The sequence below is a fragment of the Rhinolophus ferrumequinum genome, chromosome 4, assembly GCF_004115265.2.
Source record: "Rhinolophus ferrumequinum isolate MPI-CBG mRhiFer1 chromosome 4, mRhiFer1_v1.p, whole genome shotgun sequence".
Taxonomy (NCBI): domain Eukaryota; kingdom Metazoa; phylum Chordata; class Mammalia; order Chiroptera; family Rhinolophidae; genus Rhinolophus; species Rhinolophus ferrumequinum.
Genome location: NC_046287.1, coordinates 68,812,178 through 68,838,316, shown reverse-complemented (window position 1 = coordinate 68,838,316; position 26,139 = coordinate 68,812,178). Strand labels below are relative to the sequence as shown.

The 26,139-nt window shown below is 42.3% G+C and overlaps 1 protein-coding gene across 1 annotated transcript in view; it reads right to left on the bottom strand.

The window, feature by feature from the left end:
• LOC117021031 (low-density lipoprotein receptor-related protein 1B) overlaps positions 1-25,846 on the bottom strand; it is a 42,837-nt gene extending 16,991 nt beyond the window's left edge. Inside the window, exons 1-17 of the mRNA XM_033103743.1 lie at positions 25,612-25,846; positions 22,812-22,925; positions 21,285-21,404; positions 20,623-20,862; positions 19,397-19,510; positions 17,954-18,073; positions 15,483-15,608; positions 14,109-14,312; positions 13,224-13,392; positions 12,742-12,910; positions 11,683-11,908; positions 10,600-10,725; positions 9,021-9,245; positions 4,514-4,825; positions 3,647-3,859; positions 2,155-2,349; positions 1,421-1,636 (exon numbers count right to left, since the gene is read on the bottom strand). Of these exons, the coding sequence (XP_032959634.1) occupies positions 1,421-1,636; positions 2,155-2,349; positions 3,647-3,859; positions 4,514-4,825; positions 9,021-9,245; positions 10,600-10,725; positions 11,683-11,908; positions 12,742-12,910; positions 13,224-13,392; positions 14,109-14,312; positions 15,483-15,608; positions 17,954-18,073; positions 19,397-19,510; positions 20,623-20,862; positions 21,285-21,404; positions 22,812-22,925; positions 25,612-25,687 (2,965 nt within the window). The 5' untranslated portion in view covers positions 25,688-25,846. The remainder of the gene's footprint in view (positions 1-1,420; positions 1,637-2,154; positions 2,350-3,646; positions 3,860-4,513; positions 4,826-9,020; positions 9,246-10,599; positions 10,726-11,682; positions 11,909-12,741; positions 12,911-13,223; positions 13,393-14,108; positions 14,313-15,482; positions 15,609-17,953; positions 18,074-19,396; positions 19,511-20,622; positions 20,863-21,284; positions 21,405-22,811; positions 22,926-25,611) is intronic.
• Positions 25,847-26,139: the final 293 nt, after the last annotated feature.

The following is a 26,139-nucleotide window of genomic DNA, read 5'->3' as shown; positions in this document are numbered from 1 at the left end:
CAATGGCTGATGGACAGGGATGGAAGGACACTGGGATAGGCAGGGTAGTAGGATTTTCCTCTGGGACCTTAATGTCACCCATGAAAAAAGAAATTCCCCTACAATATCCAAAATACCCTACAATTTATGTTCTTGGACTCAATTCTTACAGATAGAAGTGGTTTGACTTGGTTCAAGAAAAAGGGTCAAGTCCTCTGCAAAACTATAAATATGTATTGAAAAGTAAATTATACCTTGGGTTTTTCCCTAGTTCCTTCCTTCATCTCTTTCCCCGATGTTGTTCTCATAAAGCCCAAGTGCCGTCATATCTTCTAGCTGCCCAGTTGCCTGTAGTATATCCAAATCTGTCATGGTTACTTACCCAGCCTCTTCTTCTGCCCACATCAGTTCTCCACATTCTCTCTTCTACCTGTATCCCATAATGTGAGTAAGGTCTTTGCAACACGTCATTAGGCAGAATAAAAATAATGATTGTGTATCCCATAAAAATGAGGGAAAAGCAATGACACCTCCAGAGGAGATGGCCCATCCCATGAGAAGGCATAGGACCAAAATTAAAATCCTCAAGGAGGCAGATTTTAGGTCAACAAGAAATAATACTTTATTTTGCTAGTAGACTGGTTTTCCACTAATAGAAATCTTCTCGTCATGGAAAGGAGAAAGTTACAGCATGATCTTTGAGGCGCTTCTAACTCAGAAACTTTCATCTTAGTTTGTTAACTCTGTAGTAACTACAGGCAGTCCTTATTTGTGGATTCAGTATTTGTACGTTCACCTCCTTGCTAAAATTTATTTGTAACCCCCAAAATCAATATGTTCACACTTTCATGGTCATTTGCCGAGATATGCAAAGGAGCAAAAAAAAAAGAAAATGAGTTGCCCCGCACATGTGTTCCCACTTGAGGTTGAACAAGGCAATGTTCTGCCTTTTTGTTTCATGTTTCGTACTGTAAATAGGAGTCCTTTTTGCAGTCTCTCTAGGGCCACACTTTTCAGTTTTGTACTTTTCAGTGATTTTGCTGTTTAAAATGGCCCCCAATTACAGTGCTGAAGTGCAGTCCAGTGTTCCTAAGAGCAAGAAGTCCATGACGTGCATGGTGGAGGAAAAAATGTGTGCTAGATAAGCTTTTTCAGGCATGATATAGAGTGTTGTTAGCTGTGACTTTAATGTTACTAAGCCAACAATGTACATTCAGTTGTCTTTAAACAGACACACATAAAACCAAGTTATATATTGATTGGTTGACAAAAATGTTGCGACCAGAGACTCATAGACACCTTGCCCTGTATTTTTTGCTGGGAGCCATGATTCAATATCTGCTAATTCAGTGTTCATAGCAACTATAGAAGATAACTACCATGAATGAGAATCAACTGAAATGCAGTTTAAAATACTCCCAGACAGTTTCATGAAACTTACTGCATCCTTGTTCATCTTTTTTATCAGAACAGTCTGGGTTGCCATCACATAGCCAGCTCTTCGGGATACAGCGGGTCTTGTTGTCACAACGCAGAGAACAATCTTCGACGGGCTTCCAGCAGTCCAACTCGTCAGACCCATCCAAGCACTGCTGAGCCCCATCACAATGGTATTTCTCCTCAATGCACTTGCTTCCGTCCAGACACTGGAAGACCCCTTAAATGGAAAGGGCCAAAAGCTAGCACCGTGTACTCAGTCATACTGAAGGGTCAAGATTAGGTGAACTCACCCTCATTCTGGAGTTTGAGGAGTAAATCGACTGCACATTATTTGAGCTCTATATCTTACTTCATCTATAAGCAGGCTTTAATCAAGTGCTTGGGTCAAGTAAGTTAGGAAGCTGAACTAAGCTGTTTAAATATGGTCTCATATTTGTTTGGTTACTTTAATGACTTGTTAGAACACTACCAAGTGGTCCATTTAAGTCCCTCTACGGCTCAGCTTATACAAAGGCAAATATGGGAGTCCTGAAGCAAATTTGAGGAAGCAAGGAGGAAAACTGACACGCACAAAATAAGTAATCTGACAGACTATGACTTCTATGATAATTTATTCATTTATGATCATTTATCTAGGGAAAGCAAATATGATTATAATAAACACTCTGGCAATTCATACCATGCAGCCGAAACTGACTCAGTATACCGGGAACAAAAGAGGAGATGGTAACAGACCTGGTCTGTTGCAGAACTGGGAACAGTTCTCTTCATCGGAGCCATCCTGACAGTCGCGCCTGCCATCGCAGAGATACTCCCGAGAAATACATTCCTTCCCATTCCGACAGGGGACAGAGGATCGGGTGCAAAGAAGAGGGGGTGGTGGGGGAAGAGTAGGAGGGGAGGTTGTGGCTGCTCCTTCAACCCCAGGATCTAGAATAAGCAGTTGCTTCAGCAAGTCATTCCATTAGATTTCATCAATGGAGATGTGCTTCTAGTGTCTTCCTCCTCCAGAAAACCAGGTCATGGCTAGGTAGCTACATCTTCCTACCTCATAGGAAGAAAAAGTGAAACTGACCCAAAGCCTACTATTTAGACTAAGTTGGCACATTGACCCATCATCTAATGGCTTTGAATCTGGGCAAATTTTTTTCTCCTTTCAAGTCTATTCACTTTAACTTTAGTTTTTTCACCACCTGATGCTATAATACTGGTAGTTTCTGAAGAAAGGGACTTGTTCTGTCTGGTTCCCTGCTATAGCATCTTATGGTCTAGGATAGGGGCCAGCATAACGTGGACACACATTTGTTGAGATGTTGAAGTTACAATACAAAAAGTTACCAATTAATATTCTTCAGCAAGTATCGCAACAACCTAACAGATTTGTCAATAGAACCATTAAAACTGGGTTTGTTACCAAAAAGTTAACTGTTTATTGGCATACTTTACCTCCTATGCCGAATGCTTCTGAACCCTTAAGATCAGTTTAAACCAACCAATGACTCAAAAAGTAAGGCAGTTTATACAGAAGAGGGAAATGAGAGACCTCGGCGGATTGGGTACATAAAAGAGGAATGTTTTTGTCCCTCTTTGTTCCTACTCTCCCTTGGGATTTCCAGCCACTTCTGCTGACAAAGTCCCCTGAATCCTGTGATAGGATTTCTTTTTTTTTTCTGCCTCATGATCCAAGATCAGATTTTGGACTATGTGCCAGAGGCTTATACAAAAAAAAAAAAAAAAAAAAAAGTAAACCTGCCTTAAGTGAGTTAATCTGAATGAAAAAGTGAAGCTTCTGTAGGAGAGCACTGCCCTTCCTGGCATCCACAGCTCCAGAGCCGCTTCGCAAAGGGTCTTCTACAGGATGTTACTACTATGAGCAAAGGGGGTTCCTCAGTAAAATCATTTTGGGAAGCTGCTTTAGAGCAAATCTGGTGGATCTCTTTATGACCAGACCAAGAGCTTTGATATGCTAATGTACAAGATGATTCTCAGAAGGGGCCATGCCATGCAGACGTCTCAGGGATGTGTGCCATTTAGCAACTTTGAGAACTGTGTTAGATTCTTACTCTTCCAGGACATGGACAAGTTAGGGATAAGGTCTGCTATACTATGGGTTGGGACAATTGCCAATACAAACACAAAGCTACCCAGGTTTTTATCCTATAAAAACACACTGAGGAGAGCCAGGGAACGTGGATCTTAACGAATAACCCCACAGAGGAAGACTCGCCTGGAACCTCCAGGTTCTCTGCCAGGATGATGATTTTCCTTATGTATGGTTCTTTTGACACGGAGAAGGGCTCCAGTATCCTTCTGTTCCACAGCACAACACCGGCTCCATTCATAGTCACCAGGTAGGGCTCGTGGGCCGCTACAATGCCATCACTCCAGGTCTTGTTCAAAGTATAGGTTCTATTTTTCAGGAGACTCAGACTTTGCAACCCTAAGGAAGAATCAAGTTCTTACAAGCTGAGCTAGAATAACATGTGACGAGAGTACCATTTGATTGAGGTTCAATGACCTCACACTGAAAATAAACACAGCTTCTTCCTATCAAGTTTTGTAGGTTTTAGTTACATAGTTAAAATAGTCCACTGAAATGTTTAAAGCTTCGGGAAAGCCAGGGGCTTAGGTTGGCCCCGTGGGCACATCAGATATGACTTGACCCTCTTTACACTAAAACAACTGGTATAGTTGCTAGGCCTCAAGGATGGCTTGTCGGTGAGAAGACTATCAAATCTGGCTCCAAGGTACAACTTGTACCTGTTATCAAGGTTATAATGGAAGCACCTGTATTTCATTTGCAATGGAAGTTTGGTTCCATTACTTCTTCTAATAGAAATAGAAACAAATGCCGAACACTGCAAAAAGCTACTAAGTATGTTATTTCAGAAGTTTTCTCTTTTAACTAGTAAGTCTAGACTTATAGATGAGAACTGAGTTTGAGGTAAGTGACTCGTGCCCAAACTTTGTAAAAATCAGAACTTGAGTTTATGTCTGCCTGGTTCTAAGAATGCCTGATATCATTATACTAAAAGCAAGACTCGCACTCATCCCCTCAAGCTTTCTCTAATGATACTGGTTATGTCATGCTTACCTAACCCTTTGGTAGTCCAGAGGATGCTAGATGAGCCAAGGTCTAAAGCCATGTGGGTGTCTGTCGTCCAGGTGCCTGTCCAGACTTCCTGTTTGTTTTTGCCATCAAGGGTCATACTTTGCAGGTGCTTCCCACTTTCTACCCAGTAGAGCACCCTCTTCGGCCAATCAAGAAGAAGATGACGTATACTGCTGTCCGTTCTGTAGAGGGTATGTGTCTCTGGGCCAGTAATTCTAGTCTTCTGAATAGCGCTTCTGTCACAGGGCAGCCAGTACAAGTTCCCAGTTGATATGTCCACACTTGCTGAGCAGACTGTAAGGAGAAAAAACAACTCCCATTAGAAAGGGCACTCAAATATGTCCATGCCCCTGAGCTTTGGGTCAGGGGTGGAAGGGAGACAACTGAGAGACACAAAGACACAAAGACTGAGAGACACAACGAGCCGACATACTGGTTTGCAGGATGAGTGCCATCATGTCTACTTTGGTTCCAGCACCATGTCTGTCACATGAGTGCATTTGATCCCTGCAATTCACTGCATTTTATAAGTTAGATATCTAAGTTGCAAGACTTGCCCTGGAATGCAGGTCTACAACTTTGGATGCACATTCCTTCTTCTTCATTAGCTAAGTATAAAAATCAGTCAATTACACAGCGACTGACGAGGACTAAAATTGCTATAGGAAAGCAAAGATTGAGCCAAAGTGACATCCAGCAGTGGTATGAAAGGTCATCAGCAGAATGGTTAGTGAGGAGATCTACAACTAGAAGACACAGATAGGATAGGGACCAAATATATAAAAACCGTCAAGTGTTGGTTTTCAGATAGAACAGAGATAGGCACCAACGTACAAAGAATCCGCCCTCCTCCCAACCCTCCCACTGTGGCTACACAGTCGGTTCTAAGCTAGGTATCGCCTACTCTGGGATGCAGTACAGCATAAGGGTTAAGAGCAGGATTAGGGTAGCAAATCAGACTGCCTTGTTTGAAATACTGCTCCAAAATAAGGTGTCAATTTCTGAGCCTCGGTTTCTATAAACGTATGAGAGGAATAATGCTTGTCTCATAGAGCTGTTCTGAGGACTAGAATTAGTACCTATGAAAAGCTTAGCATAATGTCCCTTATTTTAAAGCAGTGTGCTGGAGCTGGCTTACATGAGCTCATCACAGCCAATTGGTAAATTCAGGAATTCTGTAAGCTTGGTGTTCAACACAGCCATTATTAAACACTAGATTACATCAAATTAAGTCATATTTGAAACAAAATTAAAATGCTCCAACCATCGCTTAATTATTTTCTTAAATCTTACTGTTAGTTATGCTCGTGGTTACTGATGCCTATTGTGTCTGTATGGTGGAAAAACTACCTTAAGGACTGCTGCAGCACAAGCCCTCCCAACTCCACGTTTAGTGATGGTACATTCAGAGCTTGACATCTGGCACTGTGGGGATTTTTACACCACAGAAATAAGCAAACACTACAAGGGTTTGATTTGGTTTTGGTTTTGTTTTCTAAACCAGGGACTGGCAAATGATGGCTCTTGGGCCAAATCCAGCTATGGTCTGAAAGTTTTAGTGGAACACAGCCAAGGCCACTCACTTCCATATTGTCTATGCCTGCTATTCAGATACAATGGCAGAGGGCCCAACAAGCCTGAAATATCTCTGTCCGGTCTTTTACAGAAAGAACTTTACAATGCCTCATCTAGGCTAGAGAACATGTTAATATTGTAGATTGGACAGGTACATGTGTCCTGTCTATACTCATTACATTTTAAAGACCACAACAAAATGAGGAAATATTGTTCTAGTATTTGAAAACTATTATCCAATTCCACAAGTGTAATTCATGTCATTGACGAACTAATTCCAAATAGTCTTCATTGCTTCACTTTCATCTTGTTTATAGAAAGTGTCAAACAGCATTCACATCCAGACTACATTCACTCCACAATAGCATCCACTTGTTTGTCATAGCAGACAGCAGTCGAGCAATTCTTCATAGTTGGATTGTATTAAATCTTGTTTGAATTGCGACTATAGATGGGCTACAGATCTAAGAATTCAGAATAAAAAAGCAATCTATGAAAACCAGTTGGCTATATAAAATTTACAATAAAGAATGCTGTACACCTTATTATTTGTAAGTTGTATTACACATCCGGTATCAGTAAGCTTTATTATAAACATATGTAGGTGGGAATACGCGCACTTTCCCCCCAGAGAGTGGTAGTTAAATATATCTCAGTATACCTGTGGGTATTAAGAACCTATACATTAACTCCAGGGTATGTTGACAAGCAGGCAAGATACAGAAGTTGGGCACAGTGACAGAACGGAGAAGCCAGGACACACAGGGCTTAGTGTGTGTACTGTACACGATGTGCTGTTAAGTTCTTCCTACTTCCTGGGTGTTAGGGTGGGAGCACTTCTTTACTCTCCCTCACATTTTCATATGGAGGAACTTGCCTAGAATTGTACTTCTGAATTCTCCCCTCATTCGTCAACTCACTCCTGCCCAGGAAAGAAGTGACTTAAGATTGGCAAGTTATTAAGAACAGATTGGCCACACTCAGTTCAGCTTTTCTCTTCTTTGTTGGGCTCTGCCATCTGCAGAGAGCACGCGCTTTCTCTGAAGTTAGATTTAACCTTGGCGCTACACAGATTCAAGGTTGAAAGTCCAGTTGCCAGGGTCACAGAATGTTTTTGAGCAATTCTACACAGGTTCTCAAAGACATGCACTCTTTCCTAAAACAGAATTTTGAAGCCGTATCATTTTTGATTAGGAATTTCATCTGTATTTTCCAGTCTCAATTTTCAATCTGAGGCCAAGATTAACACACCCAAGAGGAAACAACACAGATGTCAGGATGCTTTGACGAAAGAATAAGCTGAAAGCTAATGCTCATGGGTTTTAAGGAAGCCCAGAGACCCCACAGGTTAAGAGCTCAGTCCCCCACTTCAGACACCAATCACAAGTCACACGTTGTTACCTGCACTCTGACTGACGAGCTCTAAATCAGGGTTCCCAGAACCCCTTGCTTGTGTTTCATAGTTTGCTAGAATGGCTCACAGAACTCAGGGAAACAGTTATTTACATTGTTAGTTTATTACATAAAGGATACAGATGAACAGCTAGATGAAGAGATACACAAGGAAATGTCCAGAGGGTCCCAAGCCCAGGAGCTTCTGTCCCCATGGAGTTGGTGTGCACCACCCTCCCAGCACATGGAAATGGTCCCTAACTCAGGAGCTCCCTGAACCCCATATTTTGGGGAATTTTATGGAGGCTTCATCACACTTGTGTGATTATTAACTCCATTTCCACCCCCTCTTCCTCTCCAGAGAATGGGGAGTGGGGCTGAAAGTTCTATGCTTCTAATCATTGCTTGGTCTTTCTGATGACTGACCCCCATGCAGGAGCCACCAACAGTCACCTCATTAGAATAAAAATTCTCCTATCACCCAGGAAACTCCAAGGGATTTAGGAATTCTGTGTCTGAGGATCCTTCTATCACTCAGGAAATTACAAAGGTCTTAAGAATTCTGTGCCAGAAACTTGGGGCAGAGACAAATATATATATTTTTACATAATTTCACAGCCACCTACCACAGGGACTGAATATTCAATACTAGAGGAAGCTCAAATCAAATTGTCATCCTCTTACAAATCGCTGATATAATAATTGTCACACAGAAACCAATTAGCAAGGATTAGCCAGCTGGGGAAAGGTAACAGTTTAATTAAGTGGGAAGAAATTCACCATCAGGGGTTTCCTAGATGGCCATCAGATGTATCACAAAGACCACTGCCCATTTCAGGTTCTCCTGAACGTTCTCTAGGACAGGTACTATGTGCCAGGCACTGTGCTTGCCCACAGGACCCTGGGTAAAATCTACTGCTCTGCAGAACATCTCAGAACATGTATTTCAATAGAGCACTTTTTGTAGTAAAGTATATCTTTGGTACTTAGAGTACACAGGGCACAGACATTCAGAAACTGGAGAGCTCAAGTCTGTTCTCCTTTATAAAGGAGATGTTTGCATTAGGCTGAGTGCAAGGAGTTAAGAGTGAGGTGTGGCATTTAGGTGTGTAGGAGGGGAGAGAAAGTATAGATTACCATATTAAGAAAATATCTTGCGAGTTCTCTTTAAAATCTGCATTGCAAAGTACTTCTAAATTAGTGTAACAAAATCTGCAATGCAAAATTGAAGTATTCAAGGTCCATTTCTATTCTACCCAGACGTAAGGCCAGAAAAATAGAATTGTAAAAACCTTACCATTGACCCTAGGATTTCCCAAATCATGGTAGCCTTTTAATAGTCGGTACATCCCTGATAAGAACAAGGGTAAATCAGAGACACTCAATATTTAAATTAGTTAAAAACCACTCATTGGCATTAAGGTTGATTCAGATCAGGAACAGGTAAGTAAGTTTTTTGGGCCCTAGTTCATTTTAGAGCCAGAAAATAAAGGAAAAATCAAAACCAGCCACCCCAACTTACCTGTATGCTCCAACCAAATCTTTTGCTTTTCTCCTGAATAGCCAGTTGAGCAGAACAGATGTCCCTCGGCATTCACCCAGTAGATGAGGTTTCTTTTCCAGTCAATATCCAGTAGACAGATGTTCCTACGATGCTCTTGAACTAGGGTTCTCTCTATCGCAGTTCCCATAAAACCAACTTTCAACAAGTAGAGACGTTTGCCAGAAGAAAACACTAGTTTTAACTCTACAAGGGAAAAGGAGAGATTTACCGTTTGACCATTTGTCAGATCAGCCCCACACTCCCTTGTTGAGCAATGCTCCTGTCTCAAGCTGAGGCACCCCTAGAAAGGGAACTTTAAATAAAGTTCCCTTTATTAAGGGAATCCCTTAAGCACACATGAAAGCCCTGTCTTCCTTAGAGAAGGGAGTCATTTGGGCAAATGAAAGTATAAAGTGTTGATCAGCTTTCCCAAAGCACTAAGTCTTCTGAATTTCTGCTGAAAGGTTAACACAGAATCATGAGGGTTAGGGCTGGAGTACTAGTCCATTTGATTCAGTGATGTCATCAAATCCTTGCTTACAGCACATAAGTCTCAGTACAAAGAATTTTAAACTCTACTTGACTGTATCCCATGGCTACCCCGTGAAGTACGTTTTTTAGAGGTAGTTGGAACATGAACATATTTACGTCACTTATTATTCTTAAAACCTCAGTGTTCTGTAGAAAAAAGTCAAGTAATTTGGATAGAAACATTCAGTGATTATATAGCCTTTAATATTTCAAAGATGGAACAGCAGCATGAAGGGTTCATGCTAACAATATTGAAGTACACACTGTTTACAAACATAAGTCAGAACACACAATAATCCTGAGACTATAGAGCATTTCTTTCTTATACCAACTTAGTCATTAATTTTTCACATGACAGACACTGAGTGATATAAGCTATGTTTTCCTGTTTTAAAACTAATCAAACCCAAATATCCACTGATGGATAAATAAACAAAATGTAGTGTGTATGGTGTGTGTGTATATATTTCATATATATGAGTGTGAGTGAGTGTGTGTGTGTATGAATATTATTCAGCCTTAAAAAGAAAGCAAATTCTATGTTACAATGTAGATGAACCTTGAAGACATGATGCCAAGTGAAATAAGCCAGTCCCAAAAAGACAAATACTGTATGGTTCCACTTACATGAAGTACCTAGAGTAGTAAATTCATAGAGACAGAAAGTAAAATGGTGGTTGCCAGAGGCTGGGGGAGAGAAAAATGGGGAGTTACTGTTTAATGGCATAGAATTTCAGTTTGGGAAGATGAAAAATTCTGGAAATGGATGGTGGTGATGGTTGCAAAAAAAATGTGAATGCACTTAGTGCCACTAAACTGTACATTTGAAAATGGTTAAAGTGGTAAATTTTGTTACGTATATTTTAGCACCAAAAAAACCCTACTTGAGGTCTTCTGATAACAAAATTGTGATCAGAGTAGGTTGTCAGTATAAATGTGATTTATCCAAAAATGGAAGCTACATTATTTCTAGGCCTTCCTGGAATATGCCGCCTTGAGCCAAGCCCATTTCACCCAGCATACTTACCACTACATATACCAGAAGGTAAAAGAAACATCCCTTCTGGACAAACACACTTATAGCCCTTGGGAAGGATCGGGGACAGGAGACATAAGTGGCTACAAGAACCTGGAACACACGCCGGGTATCTGCCTATTTTAAAATAGAAATAGGTTAGATACAATTTCATATTTATTTATGCATACTAGTTCCAAATTTACCACTAAAGGGAGGTTAAGCCATGTTTGCCTAAAGAGGAATCCCCATGTACTTGATACCTTCTAGTTTGGGCATGCTGACCTTTGGACTCCCATCTTTCAGATAGTGGCAATTACTTATCTATATTAAGCTTGGACCAGTAATGCCTCAACCAATAGCATCTTCTCCCTCAGAGTTAAAGTAAAGTGACTGTCCAAGTTGCTTACGGGAAGACTCCCTTATAAGCAAATAGTGGTCTAGGCTCTCTACTTTAGTTAATTCCTCCGACCCATTTACGAAGCAACATCTGAGTGACATACAATTTCAGATGAGCAAAAGCTTTTAACTCCCAGCCAATGGATATTTGACTTCCTTCTATAAGGAAGGAATATAAGAATGCTAGACTTGGTTTAATTTTCTGTTATCAATGGATATTGTCCATAAGTAAGCTATTCTAACTCTTCTGTGAATATCTTACTACTCTGTTCTGTGTATTTCAGACATTAAAAACCTAGTAACTAGGGGCAGCTGGTTAACTCAGTTCGTAACACCAGAATTGCCGGTTCCATCCCCACATGGGCCACTGTGAGCTGCGCCCTCCACAACTAGATTAAAATAGCTACTTGACTTGGAGCTGATGGGTCCTGGAAAAACACACTTAAAATAAAAGTTTTTTTTAAAAAAAACCTGGTAACTACACTGGACAAGCACATGCTTGGAATGAGTTTCCCAATAGGAGTCTTTGTTCAGTTCATCTTACTTAGAAGTCCTACATAAGTCTGGAATTATATCCAGACCATTTCCTCTGCCTCAAAATAACAAGTTCCAACTACAGACCGCGGCAGAAATTTAGGTAGTTTCCATTTAGCGTTCTGCTTTTCATAAGCATTTCCAAACAAGTCGTGGACTTACCCTTAGGCTGCTGGGATTTGTGCAGGACTGAGAAAGCAGATATAGAAGCATTTAGCAGCACCACTCTCTCCTTTGGGGTGTGGGCTGAAGCATAAAACAGCTGTATTTTATTTGCCCAGAAGAAAGAGTTCTCAAACACATGTAGCCCTACTGGATTTTCATCTTCCAAGAAGATCTCAAGAAAGGTGTACCTCCCACTGCCATCCACGTTCACCATCTCTATGGACTGAAGGGTTAGAGAGTCTCATGAGAGCATGGAAACATTAGCAAGAGGTAATGACAATGTTAGTGCACCTCTGTTTCTTGGACACTGATAAAATAGCTTCACGTGACAGCAACATGATAGAGATGAACTCATCCTAGGATTCATGGAAGCAAGTGCCCAAACCAGTGGACTGGACTGCATCTTGTACAAAACGGGGCCACAGATATGTTGTACAAGAAGCTACTATAACTTATCATCTGCATCCAGACATTGTACTAGGTCCTTCTGCTACCTTCTCAAGTGCCTTCTGAGGTAGGCATTCTATCTCTTTTCAGAAAGGGCAATCAATGGGAGCTCAAAGAGGCATCATAAGTAGCCAAAATCACAGCTGGGAGTAATAGCCTTAAACACGTGACTCCCAAGGCTATGCTTTTAGACACCATGTCATACTGGTATTTCAGTTTGCGCTTTCAAAAATGAGATAATACGAACTGTAATATTAAGAACTAGAAACAGTGAGGTACCTAAGTGTCTGCATGCTTTCAAGGAAGTGTTCTACCATCTTAAGAGATTTTGTATCCTAGGCACAACATACAACATGACCTATAGTACCAGGAAATCCCAATGCTAAGTTTGACTGGAGAGTGTTTAAGAAAGTCACACTAACCTATGTTGATCCAGTCTGGCTCTACCTAAAGATACTGGGCAATTATAGCTTGCTTTGCTCAGTTTTCACAGCCCAAAAGATGCTTCACTGAGTTGATGTAAGACTTTAGAGAAATTTGTACTTACCCATAGTCATCCCAAATGCCAGTAAAAGAGTTTACCTTTTCCTCCTGACCTCTCTGCAGTACCTGCTTGTATTTACTGATCCAGTAGAGCCTGCCAGTCACGTGGTCAAGTGTCAGTCCTACAGGTTCCTCCATGTTCACAGCCACAAGCACCTTTCTATCGGAGCCATCCATCCCTGCAGTTTCAATAGTCCTCATGCCTTTATGACCTCGATTGACCCAATACAAGTACCTGAGGAAAGCAGAAGCACAGCGTGTTTGAGAATGCCTTCGGTTGTATGCACATTGTTCTGAACAGTCGGGCTTCCTCAGTTCTCTCATACAGGCCTCGTATCATTGCACTAAGAATGCTGGAGATTTCTGCTCTTAGACTCAGCAGACGTTGAAAAGTTTGGCTCCATAATATTGAATGTAGACTTCAAAATTAAGACTTTTTTTTGGAGCAAATGAGACCTAAGTTGAAAGGGTTAAAGTGTTCTCTTATCACTGTACCTATCTAAGATTACCAATGATTTTGGATATATTCCAAAAGAAACACTACTTACTTTTTTGCAGGAAACACGATTAGCTGCTCTGGCACAAGATCCTTTTCCAGGATTTTGACGTAGCCTCTGCCATCACTTAAACCAGCACAGATGACCCTTGCAAAGCTGCTAGCCCAATACAACTGTCCCGTGAACCAGTCCAAAGAGACACTGTTCACTGTTCTAAGTTCTGGGGACATAGGAAATAGTATTATGCTCCTGTATTCTTCTACCCCCATCTTATCTTGAAAAAAGAGACTTGGACAAAACTTTTCTACAGCTTCTGATTTCAGACTATACAATGAGGCAAACGGGACACAGGGAGTACCTGCTAAGGTGTTGCCAATACACAGTGGGCAGTATGGAAAGGCCTTAGCAGAAGCATCACCAAGGAATCCAAGAGAATGTGGCGTCAGTTTGGGGCAATATTTATTCCAGAAGTCTCAGGTGAATTCTTATGAACTCCACCTCTTCACTGCTATCAGAGGATTTCTATGTGCCCAGGACTATGCTAAGCACTTCTTTACATGCACTGGCCAGTGTAACCCCACCGCTCACACAATGAGGAAAGTGCTAGTACTCTCATCTTACAGAGGGTGACTCAAAGGGGTTAACAGCTTGCTCAAGGTCACATACCTAGTATGGGTCTAAGACTAACCTTGGCCTGAGCTCATGTCCCCAAACTTTCCGTACTGCTTGCTCGTGATTTAATTCTCAGGTTATACTCTTTAAAGCTCCTGTAGAGCGTACAAACTACATAGTCTTATCTCAAATCGGGATTTTATGTACTCTCATGATTCATGATAAGTGAGTCACAGAGGAAGGTGTCTGGATAAATACATATGCTTCTTATACTATGTCTAAGTACCTTTAAGAAGTGGGGGCTCTTAACATCAAGAAATGTACCTGGATAGAGAGAAACAGAGCTCGGCTTTCCAAGGACAAACACATTTAACACTTCATCTACCCAAAAGTACATGCTTCTCTCAAGATCATATGCAACAGAAGTAGGCATTGATTTTATAGGTATCAGAGTCTTGTAGAGGCCTGTTCTTCGATCCAGGATGCCAAGCTCTCGATCTGCTGCTATAAGAATTTTAACAGCATCATCTACAAAAGTAGAAGAGAATCAGTGACACATTACCTTGAAACTTTCTTTCACACCATTCTCTTTAACTAAAGATGTTGTCCCACCTCCCATGCCAACATCTACTTATTCCTGAAGTCTGGACTAAGGTGTATCCAGAGGAGATCTAGTTGCCACCATAAGTCTCAACTCCGCCCCTAAATCCCAGTATCTTATAATCTTTGGAACTTCTTTGCCTTATTTGATTGCAGATTCAACCCTTCTTCCCACCTACACAGAAGTGTTCTCCAAGCCTCATACACAGCATTCAAATGTAATTAAGTATCCCATCATTAAAAAAGTACAGGCCAAGTTAAGATGGTATTGATTGGGTTTCTGAAGCACCCAGTTGGACAGCGGATAGAGTAACTATGTCATTTTAAAGACGCTTGATAGGAACCGATACTCAAGTTGCCTAAGGAATGTTATAATAGCAGCTTATTTATGGAAAGAATAAAGTCATCTTTAATACCAGACCTTAAAGCACTTAGTCTTTCATCCATTTTATCTATAATATGAGGTTGGACAATTAAGTTCGCAAACTCATCCTAGAAAAAGTGCTATTAATACATACCTCATTGCTAAATATCACTATGGTCACCTTCGAAGTACTCCCCACGGGAAGCTATGCACTGACACCAGTGCCTAGTTCACCCTTCAAAGCAATTTTGAAACTCTTTTTCTGGAACGGCCATCAGAGCTGTTGTCGTATTACCCCTGATGTCCTGAATGTCATCAAAATGTCTTCCTTTCAATATTTCCTTTATCTTCAGGTAAAGAAAGAAGTCATTGGGAGCCAGATCAGGTGAGTAGGGAGGGTGTTCCAATACAGTTATTTATTTACTGGCTCACAGACAGTGCCGTGTGGGCTGGTGCATTGTCGTGATGCAAGAGCCATGAATTGTTGGCAAAAAGTTCAGGTCGTCTAACTTTTTCACACAGCACTTCCAAATAGTAAACTTGGTTAACTGTTTGTCTAGTTGGTACAAATTCATAATGAATAGTCCCTCTGATATCAAAAAAAAAAAGGTCAGCAACATCGTTGCAACAAGTTCACAAACTTAACTGTCAGACCTCGTATATATCCATTTCAGCTACAATTACTGCTAAGAACAGAGCTGGAGATATGCTGTGTTTTGGATATTGGAACTCACCTGTAACTCGACAGTCAGTTCCATTGTAGAGCTGGTGACCTTGAACACACCCACAAGAGTAAGAGCCTGGTGTATTATGACATAGCTGGCCACAAGGACTGTATGCCATAGAGCACTCATCTACATCTAATGATAGAGAGCCAAAAGTTAGAGAAGGCCCAGGTACCCCACTGAGTATCTTTGTTCTTTTGCGCCACTTTTCAGACACTCACTGGACATGTTTTGTGTGGAAGTCACTGTGCTGGGTGCTGGAATAGAAAATCTCTGCTTCCATGGAATTCCCATGCCTTTGAGTATAATTCAGCAGAAATGTCCATATAGGGACTCTACATATTTGGTTGGTACAGAATACCTATCTATGTTACCCTATGTATTCCCACATACCCTTGGGAATGTGTCACTTGTCAAGCTAGCCAGAGCCTAATTCAGAATGACAAATGTTAGGGGCTAAGGTTTACTACTGTGCCATGGGTCAGCTCATCCAAGATGACAGAAATAGTTTAAGCCTTACAGGTATAACTGGCAGAATTTAGATTAGGTACTATCATTTCTGAAAGCCAGATGGCAGGGACTCTTTAGAGTATGAGTCATAGGACTAGGAGAGTTGTTTTTTTGTTTTGTTTTGTTTTGTTTTTTAGCAGGAAAGAATATGATTTCTTGGGGGCATTTCCAGGAAAATACTATTCCTCCAAAACCACAGGGGCCTAAAGTAGAATAATGTCTTCCCAGCCCAGGAGAAGAGTTATCACTATATGGCTACAAGTCAAGCTCAGTGTCCAGTCAATCACTACAAGGAGCTGTAACTCAAGAAGCACAGTGCAGGAGCCTTGGCATGTGTATAAAACCCAGACCCCTCCAACACCATGACCAGATATTGACTTCATACTTCTAACAAAAAATTAATAAGTTTAGGTGTCTTACCCAAAACAGGCTCATTGTACTTTTTGTTGAATTCTCAATATAAAAGTCACTGTTGGAGGATCCAAGATGGCAGAGTAAATAAACGCTGTGCTTGCCTCCTCCAGTGACCACATTACAATTACAACTAAATTATAGAACAATCAACCTGGAGAACTACCTGGAGTCTAGCCGAACAGAAGTTTTATAGCTAAAGATATAAAGAAGAACCATATCGAGACAAACAATTTAAAAAACAGTCACTACTGAATGTAACTCTGATGCTATCTAATACACCAGGGCCTTTTCTCTTATATCCTTCCCTCCTAACTGGGTAGGGCTACAGGTGGAATCCATGAAAACTGGGGGAACTATTGAATAGGAGTCACTGACTAGGCTCAGAGTGGCAGGGCCAATCTATCCTTTAGGACAAAGCATCGAGCCAATAAATCTTCTACCCTCCTAATCACATTTTAACCTAAAATACTGTTCTATATTTTTGAGGACAAGTGTTACAAAGTAACAGCCATAACCTTTACAGATTATTACTAAATGGTGAAGATATTTGAAATTTATTTTAGTCATGCTGGCATCATAATCCCACTCTACAAAGGGGAGAAATGAGACTGGACTCTGACGTAAACAAAGTCAGCTAGGAAGACCAAGCGGGCATAAACACACAACGGGCTCTAACTTCAGAATTTGTCCTGCCACGCATGCCGTAGATCTTAGACATGTCCGTGAAGTGACAAGTGTATATATTCCATGACAGAAACTCTTAAATCCCATAAAGAAAGATGCTAAATTTAATATTTTCTCATTAGTCAACAGTTGACCGGCAATTCCCACAAAAGATGATAACAAACATTTTCAAGAATGGAGAAACTGGAACCCTTATGCATTGCTGGTGGGAATGCCAAATTTTCCACAGTAACTGTGGAAAATAGTTTGATAGTCCCTCAAAAAGTTAAGCACAGAATTTACCATTATGATACAGCAGTCCCACTTCTGGAATATACCCACGGATTTGAAAGCAGCGACTCAAACAGATACTTGTAAACCAATGTTCACAGCAGCATTATCCACAACGACCAAAAGGTGGAAACAACCCAAGAGTCCATCAACAGATGAATCGGTAAATAAAATGTGCTGCATTCATACAATGGAATATTATTTGGCTTTTAAAAGACAGGAAATTTTGATACATGCTACAACATGGATGAGTCTTAAAGACGTGCTAAGTGAAATAAGCCAGACACAATAGGACAAATATTGTATGATTCCACTTATTTACAGTACTAGAATAAGCAAATGCATAGAAACAGAAAGTCCATTGAAGTTACCAAGGCATGGGGGAGGGAGCCTCGGGAATTATGGTTTATTGGGTAGAGTTTCTATTGGGGATGATGAAAAAGTTCTGGAAATGAATATTGCGGATGGTTGCACAACATTGTGAATGTAGTTGATACCTCTGAATTGTACACTTAACAATGATTAAAATGGTAACTTTTATGTTATATATATTTTACTACAATAAAACTTTTTTAAAAAAGATGAACCAAATGAATTCTGACCTCCACAGCTCTGACCATCTGGCTGCAATTGCCATCCAGTTTCACACGAACACTGGACACCCCAGTTTGTGTCACTGCACTGACCCTCACAGCCTCCATTGGCCAGAGAGCAGTTTTTACCTGGTAGAGACAGAAAAGTGATAAGTAAAGTTGAACATAGTAAAGATCAAATGTTTTATAAACTATGTTGTGTCACAACCCTCTATACTTGATGAGGAATGGATGACTGGTTAAGAATGACCTTTGAGGGACGGCCGGATGGCTCCGTTGGTTAGAGCGTGAGCTCTCAACAACAAGGTTGCCGGTTCAATTCCCACATGGGATGGTGGGTTGTGCCCCTGCAACTAAAGTTTGAAAACAGCGACTGGACTTGGACCTGAGCTGCGCCCTCCACAACTAGATTGAAGGACAACGACTTGGAGCTGATGGGCCCTGGAGAAACACACTGTTCCCCAATTTTCCCCAATTAAAAAAATTAAATAAAAAAAGAAGAATGACCTTTGACCCTGACCTGTTTCCTAGGAATGTGGAGACTTTGGGGAAAGTTAGCAATCATGGAGCAGGGGAAAAGAATTTCTTTCTAGGTGGACAGTCTGGACAATTTCAAGTGTTGGTATATTTATCCCTGGAAGAACCAGCAGCCTCGCAACCTCTTCTCTATTTTCTTTAGAACGTATGGGCTACTCGGACCCTTACTTTAGGAAGTGATACAATAACTTACTAATTCCAATGATTTATCTCTATGGAACCAGAAACCTGTACTTTGTCCCATTGTTTATGTTCTTGGTATCATTTTGTTCCTTCCCCTAAAAAGTAAAAAAGCTTTTTGTGGCCTTTCGCAGTACTGAAAAGGTTTCATCATACATGTCTAAGACAAAATTTGGGGGGGGGGGGGAAATAAGAGAAAAATGACAAAATGACATGGAGACAAATGTCCATTCTCCCTCTGCCTCAACTCGAAGCAATGGTGACTTTTAGTGAGAACCACAGGGTGGAAAGGCCAGAGCTGCTTGCTCAGTAGCCTCCCTCCTCACCTGGAAGCCATCTGCCTCAGTCCTTCCTGTTAAACCTTAGAGAATCGGCCACTTTGTCTTGAGCAAATGATTTGCTTCCCAGTGGCGGAGTCTGTGTTCTTTTGAGGAGCAATATAATTTCAGGTGTTTAGCTAGTCTGTTTCCCTAAAGCTACACCATGAAAATAACTCTCAAAGTTTTACAGCTCGGGGAACGTTTGCTCACACTCAGGAACAAAGCCAAGGAGTGGACCTTGTAAAAGGTAAGGGATCCATCCCTGAAGAATAATTGCTTGTGTAGGACTTTTAGTCCCAGTGTTCTCTCAGCGTGTGGACCCGCCCCCCCACACCCCGCAATGATAACTAAGGCACCAAGTTATTTAATCTCCTTCTCCCCTCTCCCACATAAAGCCAAGCAATTGGGTTCTCACCACATGTAGTGGGCTCATCAGTACCATCTGCACAGTCTGCTTCCCCATCACACATCAAGGATTCTAGGATGCATTTCTCTTTATCACATCTAACCATGCCTTCTGGACAGGAAGCTGTACAGGCAATTAAGCGTTCTTGTTCACTAATAATTATGGGGGGGGAGTAGAAATAGACAAATCTTACAGTGGGGAAGGTGGCAATCTTTGCATAACCCAAAGAAGTCTATGTAGGAAAGAATGTTTTACCTTTTTAAGCAGAGTTTTCAGGGAACTGGAACTTAAGACTTGAAAACAAACATGTTAAGACATCTGAACATCAGGTTAAAACAGCACCAAAAACTCAGCTGAACTAGTATTAAATTTTTCTAATTAAAATGGTATTAAAGTCAGTTAACACTAGCCCTAAAAGACATATTCTCTTAAGAAACTGGATTTAGGGCTGGCCTGGTGGCTCAGGTGGTTGGAGCACCGTGCTCCTAATGCCGAGGTCACCAGTTTGATTCTCACATGACCCAGTGAGCTTCTCCCTCTACAGCTAAGATTGTGAACAACGGCTCTCCCTGGAGCTGGGCTGCTGTGAGCAGCCCGAGGTCGACGTGAGCTGCTGTGGAAGATTGGCAACTAGACTGAGAAAACAATGGCTTGAACTGGGGGGGGGGGGGGGGGGGGGGGCGGAAGAAGGGAAAAAAAGAAACCGGGTTTATAACTTACTATAAAAATGTTAGAATCTGAATATATTCAATATTGCAGATTTAACCGTAGAAAGGTAAGACAAAATAGGCTTGAGGTTCACCGACTAGTTGGAGGTTCCACCATCATTGTGCACATGGGCTAAAGAAAAGGAATGTGGTACTTGCCAAGTTCTTTGGGGGTTTCCCCCTTTAATGAGAAATTTTCCCCTTCTATAATTCACTGCACAGAATGTGAAGCATCTGTTAGGAGGCTTCCTTCATACATTGGTGCTCAGGTGTTCTGGCCATTGGCCATAACTGAATTGTGGAAACATTCTAGGCAATGCTTTGAGTGTCCATTCAAATGCCTTGAGTTACTATTCAAGCATTGCTTTCTGTTTCCATGGATAACTAAATGTTGGTTATTGCTGGGAAACATCGTGTTTTTAGATATAGGATGTTAGTCTCAGTCACAGGAATGAAAATGCAATTTGCAGAAAGCAACCCACCAGGAACAACCTTCTCTTGAAGCAGAAGGGGGAGGGCGAGACTCACCACAGACTTCCTCGTCCGAGGAGTCGCCGCAATCATTGCTGCCATCGCACTTCCAGCTCTCCGTAACACACACCTTGTTTTTGCATTGCCACTGCCCAGCCAGGCAACGGTGCCAGGGGCAGTGTGCGTCGTCAAACTCGTCTTCACAGTCCATAGGGCCATTACAGAGTTCCCAAGCATCACGACACTGAGAATTTCCTGGACACTGGATTTTTTGGTCTGGACATGCTGTCACCATCTCTAAAAGACAGGAGTTGGCTCAGTGAGCTAGAAATGCTGTACTTCAGACTTGTTCACTTAGGGATTTATGGTTTGGTCATGGATTTCGTCTATAGAAAACCAAGAATTGAGAGGGATGGTAGTCATTGGAGACATAGCCACAACTTTGTGCAATGAAGTTTCACCCCAAAGAAGTTAGGAGAAAAAAAAAAAAAACCTCAGTAAAGCTAACAACCTATTTTAGGTAATTCTGAAAAATGGAGAAGTGGGTAAAAAAGTCACCTGTGACACCAGAACCAATTTAACATCTGGGTTTAACACATAATGGCATAAGGCTATATAGTGACTTGGTTGTTTCACTTTTACTGTTGATATTAATCAATGCTGTTAATAAACAGAGAATATGATTAGAGATAAAAAAAAAAACAATAAGTGGTACACACCACAATTAACCTCATCGGAGCCATCTAAGCAGTCACCAACGCCATCACAGCGCCAGCTCAGAGAAATACATTTCCCATCATCACACTGCCAGGCTCGTGGATGTCCGCGACAGATTTCTTCTGTGGGCCAGGAGCCATGTTCAAGAAGAGGCAGAAAGGAAGAGGTGTTTGTCAGGACACAATTTGGGTTTCAGACGAACTATTTTCATCAGCTATGGAATAATTATTTCCTGATTTGCCAGTGGCGTCAACCCAAAACCTGCCTGACCTTTTCATGTTACCCCGATGATATCATAGTACCCTTCCCCTACCGAGGGGCAATCACCTAGCAGAACAACAAAGCTTATCCTCCCCACTATTCTTCTAGAACACTACTGTCCCGTAAAACTTTCGGTTATAATGGAAGCGTTTTATATCTGCATTGTCCAGCATTATCACATGTGGCTACTGAGTGTTTGAAATGTGGCTAGCATGACAAAAAAAAAAAAAAAACAACCCTGAATATTTTATTTTATTTTAATTTAAATCATCACATGGGGCTAGTGGTCACTGTATTGGAGAGTACAGGTTTATAGGTTGACTTCTTCAAACTCCTTAGGCGTTTGAGACTATATTAAGATCTAGGACAACCTGGGAACTGTTAGTTGTTGGTTTAATTAGACCTTCGAGTATTTCCACCGAAGTATGCCTACTGGCAGAAGCATATAAACTCGGGGAACCGGGTTGAAGTGTATGGGGGGCATAGCACAAGGCATTTCTGCAAGTATGCACTTTTAACCTATAATATTACTCATTTTAATAGCAGAGGTTTCATGTCAAATTAGCTACAGTAAATGAGCACCAGGAATGTGGATGTGGGGGATAGAGAAAAATGTAGCACTCACCAAGTACTTTGGGGGTTTTCCTCCTTTAATGAGGAATTTTCCCCTTCCATATTCACTGCACAAGGACGCGAGGCATCTGTTAACAGGCTTTCCTCATATACAGGCGCTCATGTGTCCCTTCTGGGGCTTTGAGCACTTTTAGCACGGAACTAGTTAAGCCTTATTGCAGCAAGACATTTCCCAAATGGCTAACTTGGCTTCTCTGGTTTTGTAGCTTTCTTTAAACTCAACTTGCAAAGCTGTGTTTTAGCCATATAAAATCTCTGAGTACATAAAAGTTGAACTAGCTTATCGCATATAAAACTAATTGTGTTCACTGGGGTCGGCAAGGGTTTCCTATAAAGGAATTTCTGTTTTATTCCGGTTTGAGTAACTGCCACAGGGGTCTGTGCCTGACTTTAAGGTAAGGCGCCAGACTTTTGTTGGATGTTCCATCCCAACTAGTCTTCTACTTGTGTTGATAGCACTGCTATTAACACTTTAAAAAGCACCCACTGGAAGACGGCAGCAGCACAGAACACCCACTATTTCGGAATACTCCCCAGGAGGGTGAAAACCATGAGAAGTGACAGTACCGGCTGAGTGCACAGCAGTAAGGGCCAGACATGGATGCGTACGTGACACAGGAATGACAAGTGCTTACCACACTGCTCATCTGTCCCATCAGGGCACTCTCGCTCTCCATTGCACAGCCAGGCCACAGGAATGCATCTCTCTCCACATGCAACTTGCCTCGTCATGTTACAATGTATTTCATCTGCATTGGACGACCAAGAGGCAGAGCCATGAGGGTTCCTGGCTTCCTTGGGTACAAGAGAGCACCTTTTTATAATAAGCTGCTGTCAGTGGTCATTTTGATAGACCTTCCTCCAGCACTAGGGAACACTAGGGAATTCGTTACCATAAAAACCCATGCAAGTGTGCCAGTGACGACCCTTGGGAAGGGTTCTTTCTAATGTTGTGGAGTTGTTGCTTGAGCACTGCCATTTGTCTCCCTGTTTTCCTATTAGAACGGGGCAGACTTAACACTTGTGTTTAAAGCGACATGCATACGTCTTCCAGCTCTGGTTTGGTCTTAAAGACTCGGTGTATGAATAGTTGCAAGTTTAGAGATCTAGGTTCAAAGTACTTGATTCTTGTTTACTTTTAGACATGTGGAGACACATCTTCAAATGAGATTGGGTGTTTGGTCCTACACACTATCTTTATAAAAATGCCTCTAAATAGCCTGGTTACAAATATTTGAAAGTTTTCAGATGTTTGTAAGAAATTGATCTATACTATCAGTTTTATTTAAGTCATGAACATGTGTTTATCAACCTTGAATGATTAGTGGTCAAAAATAAGCCTGTTATGTAATGTGGTCCTCAGAGGGAAGCTCCAGGAAGGCTGACTGTAATTAATTTACAATACTGTTCTAACTTTTAAAGAGAAAAAGCCAATCCTTGGTTCCTATTAAACATAAGCCACACGATCTGTACTAGTAGAGGTCTCTGCAAGACCCAGCAGTCATACTCGCAGGCACAATTCGTGCACATGGAGTGGAAAGTGGTACACAAAACTATGTAATGCAAATTACATAATGGGAGGTCATTGTATAAATATACCTTCTTGGCACCATGTCTTAGTCTTATACTTGTATACCTCTAAGATAATGCTGTTAGCAGTTACTCAATGTTTGATTCTTTTAAGGCTAGCTTATAAAAGCTATTTTAAATAAAATATCCAGGAAGTACTGGTTATTAATGAATAGGTAATAACTTTGCCATCTACTCACATACCATCCAGGTAATCTCACTTAACTCACCCAAAACCATGAAATTGAGAGCAGGTGATGTTATCAACCACTAATATGGGAGCACAGGTTCAGTCATCAGGCTACCCACATTGGGGTTTTGGTTAGACCACTTACTAACAACACAACTTCGGGAGTGCTACTTCCTCTCTCTGGACCTCGGTGTTCTTGTCTATAAAATGAGGCTAGTAAATAAGTAATCCTAAAAAGATTCAGGGAGTAAATGATCACAAAGCCACTTGGCACAGTACCCACCACATAAATGCTCATACGGCATTAATTCTTCTGCTCTCTCTTTCAGCAGATCCTTCCAGAAGGATCCCAATTCAGGCTGCAGTCAGCCCTCAAAGACTCACACTACTAAATGAGTCACACCTTGAAAAATACTTTGCCCTGGTGATTCTCAGTCTGGAGACTAAATGTGCGTATAGATTCTACACATTATCGGCAGATGGGTCTCAACATTACTTTCCAAATTTAGGAAAATGCTTGCTGTGAATAAACAAGAAATTTATTTGTTAACATAGTTATTTATGCATTAAATTTATGGTAGCTTTCTCATAGTCTGTCAATATACAAAGCACAAAGATCATGTGCTGTTCCAAATCAGACATTATAACGATGTCTTCATACCAGAAGGTGTTGGAAAGCATAGCTTAGTAAAGAACACAAATAACTTTAATCCTATTTCAGGAGTAGTGCAAACACCCCACAGAGCAAGAGCTTACTGCCACAGCAGAACTGCTCCACCCGGTGAGGCAAAAATCGGGATGGTTAGCATCCCTCCTGGAACACAAACCACTCAGGTGTTAAGTGGCTCCTCCTCCAAACTACTTAACAGCACTTTGACCAAGAAAGGGTCTGCACAAGTTAAAATGACATAAAGCCTGCCTTCTATCCATGGGGGCCACTGAGGGGCACCTGTCAGGAAGGATAGGCAAGCCTGCAGGACAGGTGGTTTGACAAATGCTGGGCACCTACCACACCTGGCTAGGTCGCCAGCCACCGGCCTTTCAGAACTGTGGGTGTCTCAGTCACCCTGGCATTGCAACTCAGCTCTCCTATGCCTTGGGGCCGGCTGAAACCTGAGTGGTACCTACTGCAGCCGGAAGTGGCTTCCTAACTGCACCTCAGACCCAAGTCCCATTTCACCGAGGGTTTTCTGGAGTGAGGCACCACTCCTCGAGGTGCCTGGCATCGAAGTGCCTCAGTTTTCTACCTAGTAAACCCCGAGCGGCGCGCGCATCAGAGACCGGCTAGAAAGCGAATCCCGCTCGGCCTGGACGTTGGGGACAGGAAGGTGCGCCCTGCCCTCAGGTGTGGCGAGAGCTTCTTTCCCACCCGCTGGAGGACCACAGAAGGAAAGACATCGAATTCTTCCGCTGAGTCCCCCTACCCTCCCACCCGCCGGGCAGGCATGTACAGGATAACCGCATAAGACTTACCTGGCGGTCCCGTCAGGTCAGCCTCGCCCTCCTAGATAAACGGTCACTGTACAATATTTGTGTTTGGGAGGTATGGTTGCACAACGAGCAAGGATCCCAAGATCTCCTTTGCCCCCGCCCCTGCAGCGCCCCGCAGCCCGCGCCCCCTGCTCCCCGCAGAGCGGGGTGCAGTTCTCCCCAGCGCGCCCGCGAGCCCCACTCACCGGCCCCGCAGCCCCCGAGGCCGCCTAGCGCGGCCAGCACCCGCAGCAGAAACGGAAGGAACGCCCGGCGACCCATGGACCCGCAGGGGACTGAGAGCGGGGGACCCGCGCTGCGTGCGATGCCTCCAGGATGGAGCCGCGCTCGCCTGAGGAAACCCCAGGCGGGGAGGAGGGCGGGGGCGCCGGAGGCGGGCTTTATTCCCGCTCCCGCCGCTCATTGGGGACGGCTGGGTTGGGGGCGAGGGACTGGGAAGAATTGGCGCTGTCGCTCGGTGGGGGAGTGCCGCCCAGGTAGGAGCGGAGGCTTCGGGGACATCGCTGCGCCTTGTGTACGTCTCTCTCCATCTCCTCGGTGGCAAGGAAGGGCCAGGACGCCGGGCCCCCTCCTGCAGTGAAACAGCAGACACCCAGCTAATTGAGGGCCCTTGCTACACTTGGGGACAAGATTGGGTGGTCAGTGACACTTAACTAAAATCTTTTCAAACTTTTATATGTCCAAGAATCACTTGATAGCTCCTTAATACGCAG